This window comes from Anabrus simplex, chromosome 4, assembly GCF_040414725.1.
Source record: "Anabrus simplex isolate iqAnaSimp1 chromosome 4, ASM4041472v1, whole genome shotgun sequence".
Classification (NCBI taxonomy): Eukaryota; Metazoa; Arthropoda; class Insecta; order Orthoptera; family Tettigoniidae; genus Anabrus; species Anabrus simplex.
The window spans coordinates 288,839,406-288,855,045 of record NC_090268.1 but is presented as its reverse complement, the minus strand read 5'-3'; the positions used below and the strand labels follow the sequence as shown (position 1 = coordinate 288,855,045).

General features: G+C 41.5%; 1 protein-coding gene across 1 annotated transcript in view; it reads right to left on the bottom strand.

The window, feature by feature from the left end:
• ptc (protein patched) overlaps positions 1–15,640 on the bottom strand; it is a 171,429-nt gene that overhangs the window by 135,071 nt on the left and 20,718 nt on the right. Inside the window, exon 2 of the mRNA XM_067146079.2 lies at positions 5,663–5,855. Within this exon, the coding sequence (XP_067002180.1) occupies positions 5,663–5,855 (193 nt within the window). The remainder of the gene's footprint in view (positions 1–5,662; positions 5,856–15,640) is intronic.

Here is a 15,640-nt window from a genome sequence, read left to right as displayed (position 1 = left end):
TGAAGTGACTGAATTGGCCGAAATACGCATTTCATCTTTGAAAGAAAGTCGTAATTCTCTGCAGATTTCTCCTTTTTTCCCCCCTCCATGTCTTTCTATTACATTCATTTCGTGATCTGAATAATTCGGGGAGGGGGTGGAGGAATGTGCGGACTTATATTTAATTCATAAATTTAATCTATAACAACGCCTGAACTTCTGGGGCAGGAAACACCACTGTCTTATGCGTGTTGTACACCATTACATTTTTCTTTCAGTTCAATATTTCACAAGAAATTTGTCATATCTTGTCCAAGACTGTTCAGCATTGCTGAAGGTTTGATAAGATTCGATAGATTCTCCACTTCCTGTTTAAAGAAACAATGCCGGCATGGCCATTTCTTAAGCCAGTGGCGTTTTCTCAGAGTGTGTAAGTAGTGTCAACGCCCAAATTAAATTGAAAGAAAAATAATAAATTATTTAATTTTATTTTATTACATTATAGTGTGTTTTTCTTTCATCATCGTTCATTGTTCTATTCCATATACTGTCAGCACCGCCCGGAAACGTCCGTCAGTCTGCCACGGCACCAAGGCATTGGTTGTTTCAAACGATTCGACAGCTTAAGAGGCGGCCGTAGTCAGCTCAAGATCCATCTTTTATTTCAAAATATCGCCACTAGTCTCGTTGATGTCGACAACTAACTCCACTGATAGTTACATCGCGGGTGCATAGATGGCAGTAAGAAAGGCCAAGGCCGAACGAGCGATTCCCCTCTCACCCTCCAGCGTCACATGGTCTGTCACCAGGAAGTTGTGATACAGTACTGATGGTGTTGACATTTGTACGGAATGCGAAACATTCCAGGAAATTATTGAGCATCGGTTAGTGCTGAGCAAAGCAGTCAAAATAAGGTACTGTTTCCGACAAAAATAAATGAAATGGTGTATGGCTTTTAGTGCCGGGAGTGTCCGAAGACAAGTTCGGCTCGCCAGATGCAGGTCTTTTGATTTAACTCCGGTAGGCGACGACCTGCGCGTCGTGATGAGGATGAAATGATGATGGAGACGACACATACACCCAGCCCCCATGCCAGAGAAATTGACCAATTATGGTTAAAATTCCCGACCCTGCCGGGAATCGAACCCGGGGCCCTTGTGACCAACTCTTACAAACTTTTGACCCATGTTACAACAACTACTGAGCTGGTGGCCGGCCGTTCCAGCTCCGGCCGCCTCTTAAATCCCTGGAATCGCGCATGTATACGCTTGCTAAACCTGACCAAGGCGTTGTTTCAGTTTCCAACGCTTTGTGTTGATTTTTGTCTTCGAGTTCCGCGCAAGAGTATTATTGCTTAGGCAATCAAGTCGGAGGTTTAAATGTTTCAATATGGGTAGGTTTTTTTAACTACTTGTTTTACGTCGCACCGACACAGATGGGTCTTACGGCGACGATGAGATAGGAAAGGCCTAGGAGTGGGAAGGAAGCGGCCGTGGCCTTAATTAAAGTACAGCCGCAGCATCTGTCTGGTGTGAAAACGAGAAAACACGGAAAACCATCTTCAGGGCTGCCGACAGTGGCCGGATGCAAGCTCACATCTGCGCGCCCCTAACCGCACGGCCAACTCGCCCGGTAATATGGGTAGTGAAAGCTTAGTAAAACAATTATCAAACGCTAGTTTTTCATCACATGCTTATAGTGAAAATAAACAAGTGATTGACTGTAGCCGACCCTGCTGAGCGATTTGAAAAGATTTGGCAAGAAGAGAAACGCGCAATAAACCATAATCTACATGGACAAAATATTAATGTAGTTATCTTCAACATAATTTTTGCAATGCATTTACTGCCATTATATCATTTGTAGAGGTTATGTTATATTGCATAGCTATACTCACATTCATTGAATAAAAATGATAATGTAGCAATGCAACGGGAATTCGTATCTTATTACATGAAAACATATTAGAAATTCCATAATAATAATAATAATAATAATAATAATAATAATAATAATAATAATAATAATAATATAACCTTTCTTTCTTAATCTGTTTACCCTCCAGAGTTGGCTTTTCCCTCAGACTCAGCGAGGAATCCCACTTCCATCCCCTCAAGTGCAGTATCCTGGAGATTGAGACTTCCGGCCATGGGATACAACTGAGGAGGAGTACAGTACCTTCCAGGCAGCCTCGCCTGCTATGTTGAACAGGAGCCTTGTGGGGGGATGGGAAGACTGGAAAGGATAGATAAGGAAGATGGAAGGAAGCGTAATGGCCTTAAGTTAGATACCATCCCGGCATTTGCCTGGAGGAGAAGTGGGAAACCACGGAAAACCACTTCGAGGATGGCTAAGGTGGGAATCAAATTCCCTCTACTCAGTTGACCTCCCTAGGCTGAGTGGGCCCCGTTCCAGCCCTCGTATCACTTTTTAAATTTTGTGGCAGAGCCGGGAATCGAACCCGGGCCTCTGGGGGTGGCAGCTAATCACGCTAACCACTACAGCACAGAGGCGGAAATAATAATAATAATAATAATAATAATAATAATATGCGAAGATCGTCATCAATCTATAACTGCTGACTATTTATTTATGTTACCGTACGGTAATAAACATAAAAGCTGTCCACTTCCCTGAGATATTTCTCTTGGAATTCACTTTATTGTAGTAGACCTACTCTACGGAGTCCAATGAATATGGCAGGGATGTGCCTCATACTTAGTAATAAATCCACACACAACATCCCTCGATCATGAAGACGAAGCCTTTTTTGTTGTTTTGATTCCCATCCCGGCAATCCCAGCATGCCCAGCGGCATAGCGCGCACGGTTACTACTCGAATTCCATTGGTCAATTCTGTCAAAGATTTGGCAATTCGTTGATCGATTAGAACATGTTCTAATTCACTTTCAAGACTTCTGAAGACTTCTCAAGACTTGAAAAGCATTGAAGCGATTTGACATCTAAACTTGACAAGTGTTGAAAATTCTTGTTAAGTCTTATAAAGTCTTGAATTTGATGAAAGTTTGATCGTGTACAACAGGCTTTACCTGAGAGCTCCAATATTCTGTGTGAGCTCAGTGCTGTTGTCCTCCTTCCAGCACACACATGACAGAAATGCATCACAGGTTATCGCCATGCTCAGGAAGGACGTATGCAAAATATTCTACCTAAAAAGACGATCTTTCTTTATATTTTCTATGTTGTAACTTCCTAGCAGTGATTCTGTTACCGCTAATTTTTTTTTTTTTTTTACAAAAAGTAAGAGATCTGAGACAACAGCAGCAAGTTGTTTTGAAGATTTTATTTTGATAGTAACCTCATGTTATTACGTATGTTCTAAGGAAGAGAATCTTGGAAATAATAGCTCATTTCGGAAAAAGCTAAACATGACCTGGTCTACGTAGCCAGACTACAGAAAAATATCTTCCATTCATGGGATTGTGCCGGACTGGCACAGACCTTTGCTCGAGGGTTGCTGGGTTCGATTATCTGCCGGCTGAATTCGGGGACTGGATGTTAGTAATGTCTCTACACTTCTCGGCAACTCACATACATCCAACAGTTTCTCAAGTATGGAACCGTGCAAGGCAGACGTCTACCTAAGAAGGGCTGCACAAAACTATGAAAGACACACAAATTATTATTATTATTATTATTATTATTATTATTATTATTATTATTATTATTATTATTGATGATGATGATGCTTGTTGTTTAAAGGGGCCTAACATCGAAGGTCATCGGCCCATTATTATTATTATTATTATTATTATTATTATTATTATTATTATTATTATTATTTACAAGGTCTGCAACTCGGTAGGCATGACCATATGATTATTATTAGTATACCTGTATACTGCTGGTGAGAGCTTACTCGGAGACTTCCTTAATTTGTCTTTAAGGAATAACTATGCGGGATGAACAAGAGCATGAGTTCCATTTCGACGCAGGACAATATCTCGACATCGGAAATGAAAATGAAGCTTCAGCAGTATGAATATTTCCCATATGCATCCTCTAAGAAAGAGTACGTCCTAAGACATTTAATGTAACAGTAATGAAAATGTTATATACACAGGGCACACCTCATATTCTCATAATTCAACGCATAAATGAGTCTGTGGAATACATTTAATTAAGGAATCAAAACGTGCAACTTGTTGGCCCTAGAAAGTTAATACCACACAAACGGTGTGTGCGGAGCGGCGCCGTCATGGCATCCTTCGGCCCACGTGCACCGCTACCTAATGAGGCTGGGCAGACACAGGTCGGCGACAATCACAAGAGGAATGTTAATAAGGTCCATCCTCAGAATTAAAACTAACTTTAATGAGGGTATATATATATACAAAGATTTAAAATTACACTTCTTTCTCCTAATAATAATAATAATAATAATAATAATAATAATAATAATAATAATAATAATAATAATAATAATAATCTTGGTGGATCAATCTGACTCCATATCATTGCTGTCGGCACGTTAAAGATATCTGGTAGCGCACTCAGTTTCACCTGTCAAAATGACATAGGAACCATCCATATGTATTTCGCTTTCGTTGCTAAACAGCACAATCAGAATATCGAAATTGGTAGGCAGGCAGCCTAAACGGCACCACTTCAGGAAGTGTACAACTCGGCATTGTCATATTATTATTATTATTATTATTGTTGAAAACCTACAACCTGTTTTCCAGTCTGTGACGGGGTCAGGGATGGAATGAATGAAGTCCCCATCTTGCGACGAGGGTAGGAATTGTGCCGGCTGCCGAAGCCTGTCACACTTCTCTGGCGCAATGATTAATGGCTGACAGATGAAATGAAACGATAGTGGAAAGTGTTGTTGGAATGAAAGATGACAGGAAAAACCGGAGTACCCGGAGAAAATCCTGTCTCGCCTCCACTTTGTCCAGCACAAATCTCACATGGAGTGACCGGGATTTGAACCACGGAACCCAGCGGTGAGTGGCCGACGCACTACCGCCTGAGTCACGGAGGCTTCTATAATGATGACGATTATTATTATAATTAGGGGGCGTGGTTATCGTAGTGGCTTACATGCTGACGTCCCATCCGGGGGGTCGATATTCGATTCCCGATCGATCTCCTACTGGAATTTTCACATGAAAAATCCTGTGGTGTCAGCAAGGGTATCCGGTCTTAAATCCCCGACAAAACCCAAAATAAGCCGCGCAGCTCCATCTAACCCAGAACTATCTGGGATACAATTATTATTATCGTAGTGTTGTAGACAGCCGTCTCGCTAATTGCTGAGTTCGTAGTAGGAAACTGGCCAAGATGGATTGAAATTGTGCTAAACAATCATACTGGCGAGAAAAGAACAATAATTCTAGGTACGGTGTACTAATACACTCTAAAATGTCACTTACTACTTTTGACCTCAAAGTAGAGGATGAAAGAGGGGTGCTTTTCCATCCTGAAAATCTGAAAATCTATTCGAAAAATTGTTTTAACTGATATTGTTATTGAGAACACATTTCTACAATTTTTTTTTGTTGCAATGAGATAACGTAATCAGGCATAGCGCAGGACCTCATTTCAAAATTTCTCGAAATCCAGAAGAAAGGAAACAATAAAGTCAAAATACTAAAACAAAGAGCAGTTGAACACATTAAGCTCCTAAATGAAAGACAAGATTGGGAGAGAAGCCTACCTTCGACCCAGAGCTGATCGACCCGGGAGTGCACCTGGGCTGACTTGAGCCCCACACAGAATGTGGAGAGTACCAATATGGCAACAAACAGTACTTTGCCCGCGTGACGATGAAGGAAACAACCGAGCTGGAACAGATGAGCTTGGAGTCGTGCTCGTAGCCAAAGCGCAGCGCGCTCGCCCGTCGCCTTGCCCTGCAACAAACATAACATTGACCACACCTTTCAAGTAAAATAATACCAACCTAATAAATACCAAATAACACACAGTTAGTGTTAGTGAACTCTGTATGACACATCCGGCTCGAACGGGTGAATTTTATCTCAATAAATTTTCAAAATATTTCTAAATAACTCCGTGGCTCAGGTGGCAGCATGCCGGTCTCTCGCCGCTGGTTCAAATCCCGGTCACTCCATGTGAGATTTGTGCTGGACAAAGCGGAGGCAGGAGAGGTTTTTCTCCGGGTACTCCGGTTTTCCCTGTCATATTTCATTCCAGCAACACTCCCCATTAACATTTCATTTCATCTATCAGTCATTTATCACTGCTCGAGAGGAGTGCGACACAGGCTTCGGCAGCCGGCACATTTCCTATCCTCGCCGCTAGATGGAGGCTTCATTCACTCCATTCCTGACCCGGTCGAATGACTGGAAACAGGCTGTGGATATTCATTTCCAAATAACTCTACTGGAATCTCTAGCTGCCTTATTCAATATAATTATCTATTTTCTTCTGCGACTTTCCCCATACCCTGGTGTGGACGCAGGTGCGAACTGTGTCGTACATGGGGACTTGGCTCTGTTTTACGTTCGGATGGCCTATATGACGCCAACCCTATGTAGAGGGGTGTAGTCACTATTGTGTGTTTCTGTGGTGGTTGGCAGTGTGGTGTGTTTGTAAATGAGGAGGAGTGTACTGGGACGAACACAAACACCTAGCCTCCAAACCAGAGAAATTAATCAAACGTGGTTAAAATCCTCGACCGGGTCGGGAATCGAACCTGGTACTTCTGAAACGAAGGCATCGATTCTTACCGTTCACCCACCAAGGAGTAGAATCTAAAAACAATACTTTCTTCAGCTTATCGCAGATATTTCAGGGGTCACTGGAGCCACGTTGCTCATTTTAGGTTTCGGCCGGATGCTCTTCTTGACACCATGTGCTTTTTCAGGTGAAAATTCCAACCTGAGATTGACGCCTGTAGGTAGGTAGGTGCTTATATTCATGCGGGTTATTGTTATTTTTCAAATGGCTTTACGTCGCCCCGACACAGATATGTCTTACGGCGACGGTGCGATAGGAAATGGCTACGAGTGGCATGGAAGCGGCTGTGGACTTAATTAAGGTACAGCCCCAGAATTTGCCTGGTGTGAAAATGGGAAACCACGGAAAACCATCTTCAGGGCTACCGACAGTGAGGTTCGAACCCACTATCACCCGGATGCAAGCTCACAGCTGCGCGGCCCTAACCGCACAGCCAACGCGCCCCGTTTGTGCGGGTTAATCTCAAGAACTACAAAACACCATTTTGCTACTTTTCTTAATGTCTGCACATTTTCCCACTTGTTTCATACTGTCTTGGATCCTTTGACGCATTGTATTCCTGAAGAAATTAAACAAGAAAAACCGAACATTTCGTCTATAAAGCTTCGTTCTATGTAGTTCCTCAATTCGCCGCTGGGATCGTAGGCTCCCTACACTGCACTAATCGGGAGCTAAGTACGAACCTGGTAATTGTTGAACTATTATCTTGCAGTTTTTTTTGGACGTGTAATTTTAATAACGTTGTTTTAGGAAGATTTTTAATACATGATAACATGAATGAATTTTGTGTCCATATACCAGGGTCGAGTCATAAGTCATGGCAACTATTTTTTTCTCCCGAGCAGGAGACAACAACGGAAAATCTAAGATATGCATTTGGAAATATAGGGCATGTACTTATGCATAGTGCCTGAAGACAAATTCTGACTTCAGGAGATTCTCATAGGAAAGTGACAGAACACAGGCCATTGGTAAAGATTGTTTTATTATGGTATAGACAGCAAATACACAAGACTACGTACAAAGGAGAGATCTCCACTGGTTACAGACCTTCAAAATTATCATCCAAGGTTTCCACTGTGCGTTGCCAGCGGTGGGGAGCCGCTGAATACTATTCGCTGCATGTGTATCGCTAATGTGCGACACCTCTCTTCGAAATGCTGTAACGTCTCCACCCACCTCGCCACTGTTCTATAGGGCATGGCATGCACACCTAATGCTTTCCGCAGCTCTGCAAGGCATTAGCGTGCATTTCTGCAGCGGAGAACTGCTATTTTAATATACGATGTTTGCTTCTGCTTGTTGACTTGCATTTTGTGACGCTCTCACTCACGTACTGAACTTAGAGGCATGCATAGACCCACAGTATTGTTTACATACACCACCTAGTGGCATCATACGCAAGTACATACCGTACGTTTCCAAATGCATATCATAGATTTTCCGTGTTGTCTCCTGTTCGCGAGGAAAAAAAAATTGCCATGACTTATGACTCGACCTACGTATATAATGTAAAATTGATTTTGGTGATGTTTGTATGCACATTTTCATTTAAACTTTGCACTTTTTTGCACCTTTTAAACCAACATTTTGCACCTAAAATTCCTAGCTATTGACACCCACCTTTACGCAGCCAGACTCTTTAATGAACTGTGTGATGATATCGATTGGACTTGGTGGACAGGTATGTAATAGCAACTCCTGGCTCGATGAGGAAAGCAAGAAAGGTCCACGCCTTTCCAGTGACGCCGGGGCTATCTGTAATAACTGATGGTGAAACTTTTGAGGATCCAACCAGCTTACGAGCTGGAGACACAACATACATTCTCTCAAAAAAGCATAGTGCTTCTACTATCTCGCGTGTGATTTTGTGTTCCTAAAGAACTATAGTATTCGACAATTTACTGTCCTACTTTCTTAGAAATTCAATTTCAGACATCATTTAAAAGTAATAAAAGAAAATCGAGTAAAGTAATAACGTACCACTATATGTATTAACACGAGATAGGCGTATTTAAGCACCTCTAAATATCACTGAAATGAGGCGGGGTCGAACATGTCAACATGAGCTCAGAAAGCCAGTGTTCTTACAAATGAGCCTCTCACCCGGTTAAAGGGAAGAAGAAGAAGCAGCTATAAACGTGGAACGGAGTAAAATGTATAAATAAAATAGGCTTGATGGCGTAAGAAGCAATAATAAAAAACATTAAGGATGTAATGTATAGTAGAATTACATATGACCGAGCTCGATAGCTGCAGTCGCTTAAGTGCGGCCAGTATCCAGTATTCGGGAGACAGTAGGTTCGAACCCCACTGTCGGCAGCCCTGAAGATGGTTTTCCTTGGTTTCCCATTTTCACACCAGACTGTACCTTAATTAAAGCCACAGCCGATTCCTTCCTATTCCTAGGCCTTTCCTATCTCATCGTCGCTATAAGACCTATTTGTGTCGGTGCGACGTAAACAAATAGCAAAAAAAAAAAAAAAAGAATTACGTATGTTAGGTTTCACCTGAAAACGTGAGCGATCACGTGACTTACCGGCGCCCGAGTGGTAGTTGCTTGCATTGAGAAAAGGTGAAAAAAAAAAGCAACTAAAACACAGTTAGGGGTGTTCATTTTATGTTTCCTTTGCAAGACAAGATAATGCGGGCTTTTAATGGCGAAAAAGAATTAAGGTGCAGCATCTTAAATTCCTAACTTTACTCGTACCTCAGCCACTTGCATACTGTCACAGCTAAGGGAAGAAGTGTCATCTCGAAGTCATTCGGAGATAAGTAAAAAAAAAAAACCCTTATCATCGCAAGTTCCCTGCTATATTTACATTATTCTAAAGGAAATTAATTTTATAATAGTTACAATTTATGTGGTTTAGAATTCTGTCACACCCATCAATCAATCATTGGTGATAAAAATGGGGCAATCATCTATCACTACGAGAAAGGATGAAGTGGATGACGTGATGTGCAAGGGTAGTGCGATCTGCTGCTAAAATTCTTGACGCTAAATTGTCCAACACTGATGAAGAAATGCTATTTCTGTCTCTTAATGTGTGGTCCATATGGCATTACACCGTCTGGAATTAAGGAACGTAGATTCTTAACCAAAATAGCCATCATTAATCACAAAAGAGCAGAAGAGATGTTCTGGAGACAAGACCTGCGACTACAGGAGAAAAATGGAAAGCATGATAAATTTGTATTTGAACATTCGCTTTGCGTTTCAGAGTCATTTGGAGTCCAATGCCTCCAGTGACATCTCTATCATTCAACTGTGGAAGCCTGGATTATTGCCTGTCGACGAAGAAAGCACGATGTGGTCAGCAAACCCCCCGTAGCGACGTTGCCATTTCATGGAGGACATCTAATGGGAAAGCGTCGAAGTTGTACTTCGACGAGTCAAAAGCAAAACAAGCTTGTGGTTTCACGCGATTGTTATTATCGTGGTCATAATCCTCGGATCTCCCGTGTTACATGGAATCTGAGCCATAGGAACGAGACATTTAATTTTCCAAATACCCTATGTACATTGGCCGGGATTCGAACCAATGTCGACAGGCCTTGTAAAGACAGCCTTCCAGTTATATGGAACTGAGTTACAATACCTGTTTTAGGTCGTACCGACGTAGGTCTTATGGAACGTTTGTATAGGACAGTGCTTGGAATGGGAAGGAAATGAGCGTGGCTGTCATTAACGTACAGCTCCAGTGTGTGCCTGATTAGAAAATGGGAAACCGCGGAAAACCATATTCAGACTAACGACAGTAGACTTCGAACCCGAATGTAAGCTCACATCTACGCGACCCAAACTGCGCAGTCAACTGTCTCGGTTAAATACAACTGACATCTTACACAGGTTATCAATTGCAAAATAAGGTCTTCCTTATCAATCCGCCATGTAGGGTGAAAGGGTAATTTGTTACGTCATCTGGATTAGGACAATATTATAGTTCTAATCAAGATTACATAAGGAATAATGAATGCTTATCAATAGTCTATTGTTTCTTTTTATTTACCAACGGCCGTAGCCGTGTTGAAACACCGGATCCCGTGAGATCTTCGAAGTTAAGCAACATTGGGGCGTGGTCAGGAGTTGGATGGGTTACCACGCACTGTTGGTGAGGGGTAAGGGAATGGAGGAGCGGAAAGGAAATGGCCACCCTACCGCACGTAAACTCCGGCTCAGGAGCATCTCTGCGGAGGTTCGGACCTGCCTTCGGGCAGAATAACCCTTACCTTACCTCTTTTTATTTAGTTATCTTTCACGTAAATAATTCACAAATCTTACCAATTAAACTTTCTAGGAATAATTTTGGGAAACGATTAAAGCGAAATTAAAGCGATGGGGTCAGCCATATTTCGCGAAATAACGCGAAAAAGTTTCCTTATACTAAAAATGGGACACGTCATAAATGTTAAAAAACCTCTGTTAAAGGATAGTGGCGGCCCCGCGGTGTAGGGGTAGCGTGCCTGACTCTTGGAGATCTTTTTTCGCGGTTTCCCCATTTTCACACCAGGCAAATGCTGGGACTGTACCTTAATCAAGGCCCAGGTCGCTTCCTTCGCACTCCTGTACCATCGTCACATTAAGACCTATATATTTCTGTGCGACGTAAAGAAATTTGTAAACAAATTAAGCGACAGTACATCAGTGTCGCCAACTCAGCGGATTTTCCGCCAAATGTGGCGGATTTTTAAATAGAACAGCGGATAAATTTTCCGTTTAGCGGACAGTGGATTTTTGACAGTTTTTCAAACTTCTTTTCGCGATTTTCAGCAGTAACAATATCACCTTTCATCACCAGGAGAAAAAATAATATAGAACTTACTACGTTGCATTAAACTTACCCTGCATACTACGACTAGTTTTCTTGACCAGCTCTGGCCCACAGCGTCAGTCATAATTTGTTACAATCCTTACTGTACTCTTGACGAGCGGGGTAGTGTCGTGTTTTATAACGTGTTTCTTTTGACATCAGGTTCTTTTTAGTACGTCAATACGTCGAAAGAATAGGTTAAAAAGTAGTCAGATATTTCGTAAAGGGTGGTTAAATAATTAAACTTTTAAAGACTAGTTGGTTGAGCTTCCCACTGATCCCAAATACCGACGGTGCATCTATTGGCAGTGCAATATAAATGCGAAATTGTTTGACATTATTTCTTTCCGCACTTTTCAAAAAATAAAAAAATAAAACAGTAATGAAAGCGAAAATAACTTTCGATATAGATTTGAAAATTTCCGTATGTGCTTTGCTGCTGTGAACTTCCAGCACATACTTTGAAAAAGAATGGTATCATGTAGCTTCATATGAAAACACAGGATTTCAAACCAGCATATCTGCTTCAGAGCATATAGTGCGGGGAGGAGAAGATGAACTGTTCTGAAACTGGTGAGTGTTGAGTTAATCTCTTTAACTGAAACTGCTGGTATATGCTATTTTGCTTCAGTTCGAAATTTAGCGGAATTCAGCGGATATTAAACTAAAATTGAGCGGAGAAAAGATTTATGGGTTGGCAACAATGTAGTATATTTCCTTTTACTGTCTTATAACCGAATAAAGGTTGAAATACGGTCATAAAGACAATCGTTAAGAACTGTGTACCGATCAACGACCATGTACATAACGATAATAAATAAATAAATAAATAAATAAATAAATAAATAAATAAATAAATAAATAAATAAATAAATAAATAAATAAATTTACAGTAGTAATGTATTTTCGATGCTACCGGTAACATATCGGCCAATTCGCAACCCTACTATTACACCGCGACTCTGTCCTGGGGACGAGATGTGGGATGTTTCTAAACAGCAAGTACCTTCTGTTTACAGCTCATTCGGAAGGAAGAAAATAAGCGAGAGAATTATGTCAATGAACTGTACATCGCAGCTTCCTGACAGGTCACGGAGACATAGCAGACGGTGTGCGACCGATGAGCAGCTGCTGTGAACAAGAGGGCTCTTCAGAATGTAATATAAGATCTGGAAAGCAAAGAAAAAAGAAAAGTATACGTCTGGCAACAAGGTGGAGTCATAATTACAGCATACAACGTAACCGACCCTGACTAAAGTAAACAAGATGCTATCTGTAATCTCATTGAAAATACCGGTTGTTGCACAACTTGGGCTCGCATTCTGCATGCTACCTGGTCGAGACAGATCTGCATACATTGTCCCGCTTTGGCTCTGTTTTACTTGGCATACGTAACATGTTCATATCAACAGTGTGTTGGCCGACAAGTGTTCTCTCACTAGCACGCGCTATTACACGGTTATCACAACCTGAATACACTTCTATAAAAAGCAATTCACAGCCATTTCCTTACAGGCCTTGATGACCCTTGTACGAGTAGAACTTCAACTATTCATAAGCTCGGCACTAAGTAGGATAGAGTGATTACTGATTAGACTATGTCTGGCCGCCTTTGTCTTTGCTCCCTGGAATGCGCCTTTCCAAAAGTGGTAAAGAAATTAAAATCCACAGCCTGTTTCCTGTCATTCTACCGAATCAGGAATGGAATGTAAGAGGTCCTCATCTAGCGGCGAGGATAGGAATCGGACCGACTGGCGAAGCCTGTCGCACTCCTCTGGGCCAATGATTAATGACTGACAGATGAAATGAAATGATATTGAAGAGTGCTGCTAGAATGAAAGATGGCAGAGAAAAGCGGGATACCCGAAAAAAAACAACCTTTTCTTCGTCCACCACAAATTTCAGATGGAGTGACCCACGGAATCCAGCGGTGAGCGGCTGGCGCGCTGCCGTCAGAGTTCAGAAGTGGAAATATCGTTTCTGATTATTATTTGTTTACTGCTCGAAGGGGGATCAAACCGAATGAACCGAGCACTCCTCTACTGCTTCGGCCAGCCAGCCCATACAGTATAATTTAACTCCAGAGTGAGATGTGGTGGTGTTTTAACGGGATTATTACCATTTCTCTCTCATACAGAAAAAAAACCCACACTCCATGGCACTACAACCCTAACGAGGCAGGTCGCCTATACGGTATCAAAACGAAAGACTGCACCAGGCCTCTTCGGAGGCTACACGCCGTTATTATTATTATTATTATTATTATTATTATTACTGAATGAAAATGAAAACCTACAACCTGTTTTCCAGTCATTGACCGGGTCAGGGATGGAATGAATGAAGCAGGTATAGGCTATTAGTACGATGGGGTCGCCACTCCCAAAGTGATTTATTAATGACTGATAGACGCTATGGAATGAGAATGGAGAGTGTTGCTGGAATGAAAGATGAAAGGGAAAACCGGAGTACCCGGAGAAAAACCTGTCCCGCCTCCGCTTTGTCCAGCACAAATCTCACATGGAGTGACTGGGATTTGAACCAAAGTATCCAGGCAGTGAGAGGCCGACGCGCTGCCGTCTGAGCCACGGAGGCTACACTATTATTACTACTACTATTATTATTTCAACAACCCCCGAGTGTCGTTGACCTCAGGCAGGATCGAAGCCACTAAATTCGGGTCAGAACCATCCACTTGAGAATAAGTACAACTTTAAGAAATCTCCGTTATCATGCGTCGTATGAAAAACATAGTTTATTATTGTTATTACAATTCTGCTTTACGTCGCACCGACACAGATAGGTCTTATGTCGCCGATGGGACAGGAAAGGCGTACGAATGGGAAGGAAGCGGCCGTGGCCTTATTTAAGGCACAGCCCCAGCAATTGCCTGGTGTGAAAATGAGAAACCACGGAAAACCATCTTCAGGGCTGCCGACAGTGGGGTTTGAATCCACTTTTTCCCGGATGCGAGCTCAAAGCGTGCGCTCCTAACCGCACGGCCAAAAAATGTACTTTAAGACATAAATGATTGCAATCATCCAGTTCTCATTACCTATAACTTTTCGATAGGAGTAACGGAGGTAACTGAGGAAACATGCCTGTAAATTACTTTACCTTGCAACTAGAAAATAATAATACGTTAATTTATAGCCGAAGCTCGTTAGCGTAACTTAAAGACTGAGTAATGTAAAATTGTAAAATTACGTTCAGCCGTTTCTACATGATGTTGTTTGAGTCATCAGTCCATAGACTAGTTTGATGCAGCTCTCCATGCCTCCCTATCCTGTGCTAACCTTTTCATTTCTACGTAACTACTGCATCCTACATCTGCTCTAATCTGCTTGTCATATTCATACCTTGGTCTACCCCTACCGTTCTTACCACCTACACTTCCTTGAAAAACCAATTGAACAAGTCCTGGGTGTCTTGAGATGTGTCCTATCATTCTATCTCTTCTTCTCGTCAAATTTAGCCAAATCAATCTCCTCTCACCAATTCGATTCAGTATCTCTTCATTCGTGATTCGATCTATCCATCTCACCTTCAGAATTCTTCTGTAACACCACATTTCAAAAGCTTCTATTCTCTTTCTTTCTGAGCTAGTTATCGTCCATGTTTCACTTCCATACAATGCCACGCTCCACACGAATGTCTTCAAAAACATCTTTCTAATTCTGATATCAATGTTTGAAGTGAGCAAATTTCTTTTCTTAAGAAAGCTCTTCCTTGCTTGTGCTAGCCTGCATTTTATGTCCTCCTTCTTACATGATAATGAAGAAAATAATAGCATAACTGAGCCAATTTTTTTATTCTCTAATCCGAAATGAAACCGAACTACGGGACAAACATTGCTAAATAACCAATCAAGTAAAGGCCGTGGCATGTCGTTGGCTATCTATTCAGGGCACTGTCCTCATTTGGGAGTAGGTATCATATACAAGTTTGTTAAGAGTTCTTCGATGATTTTCTCTCTTAGCTTTCGTCTTTTGTTTATTTTCGAGAATTTTAACCTTCATAAGATATCGTCGTCAGAAACAGTCCGACAAATTGAGCTCTCTTTTCCAAATTATTGATTATATTTTAACTTTTCTTACGACATCCACATCAGTGCAGTATCGCAT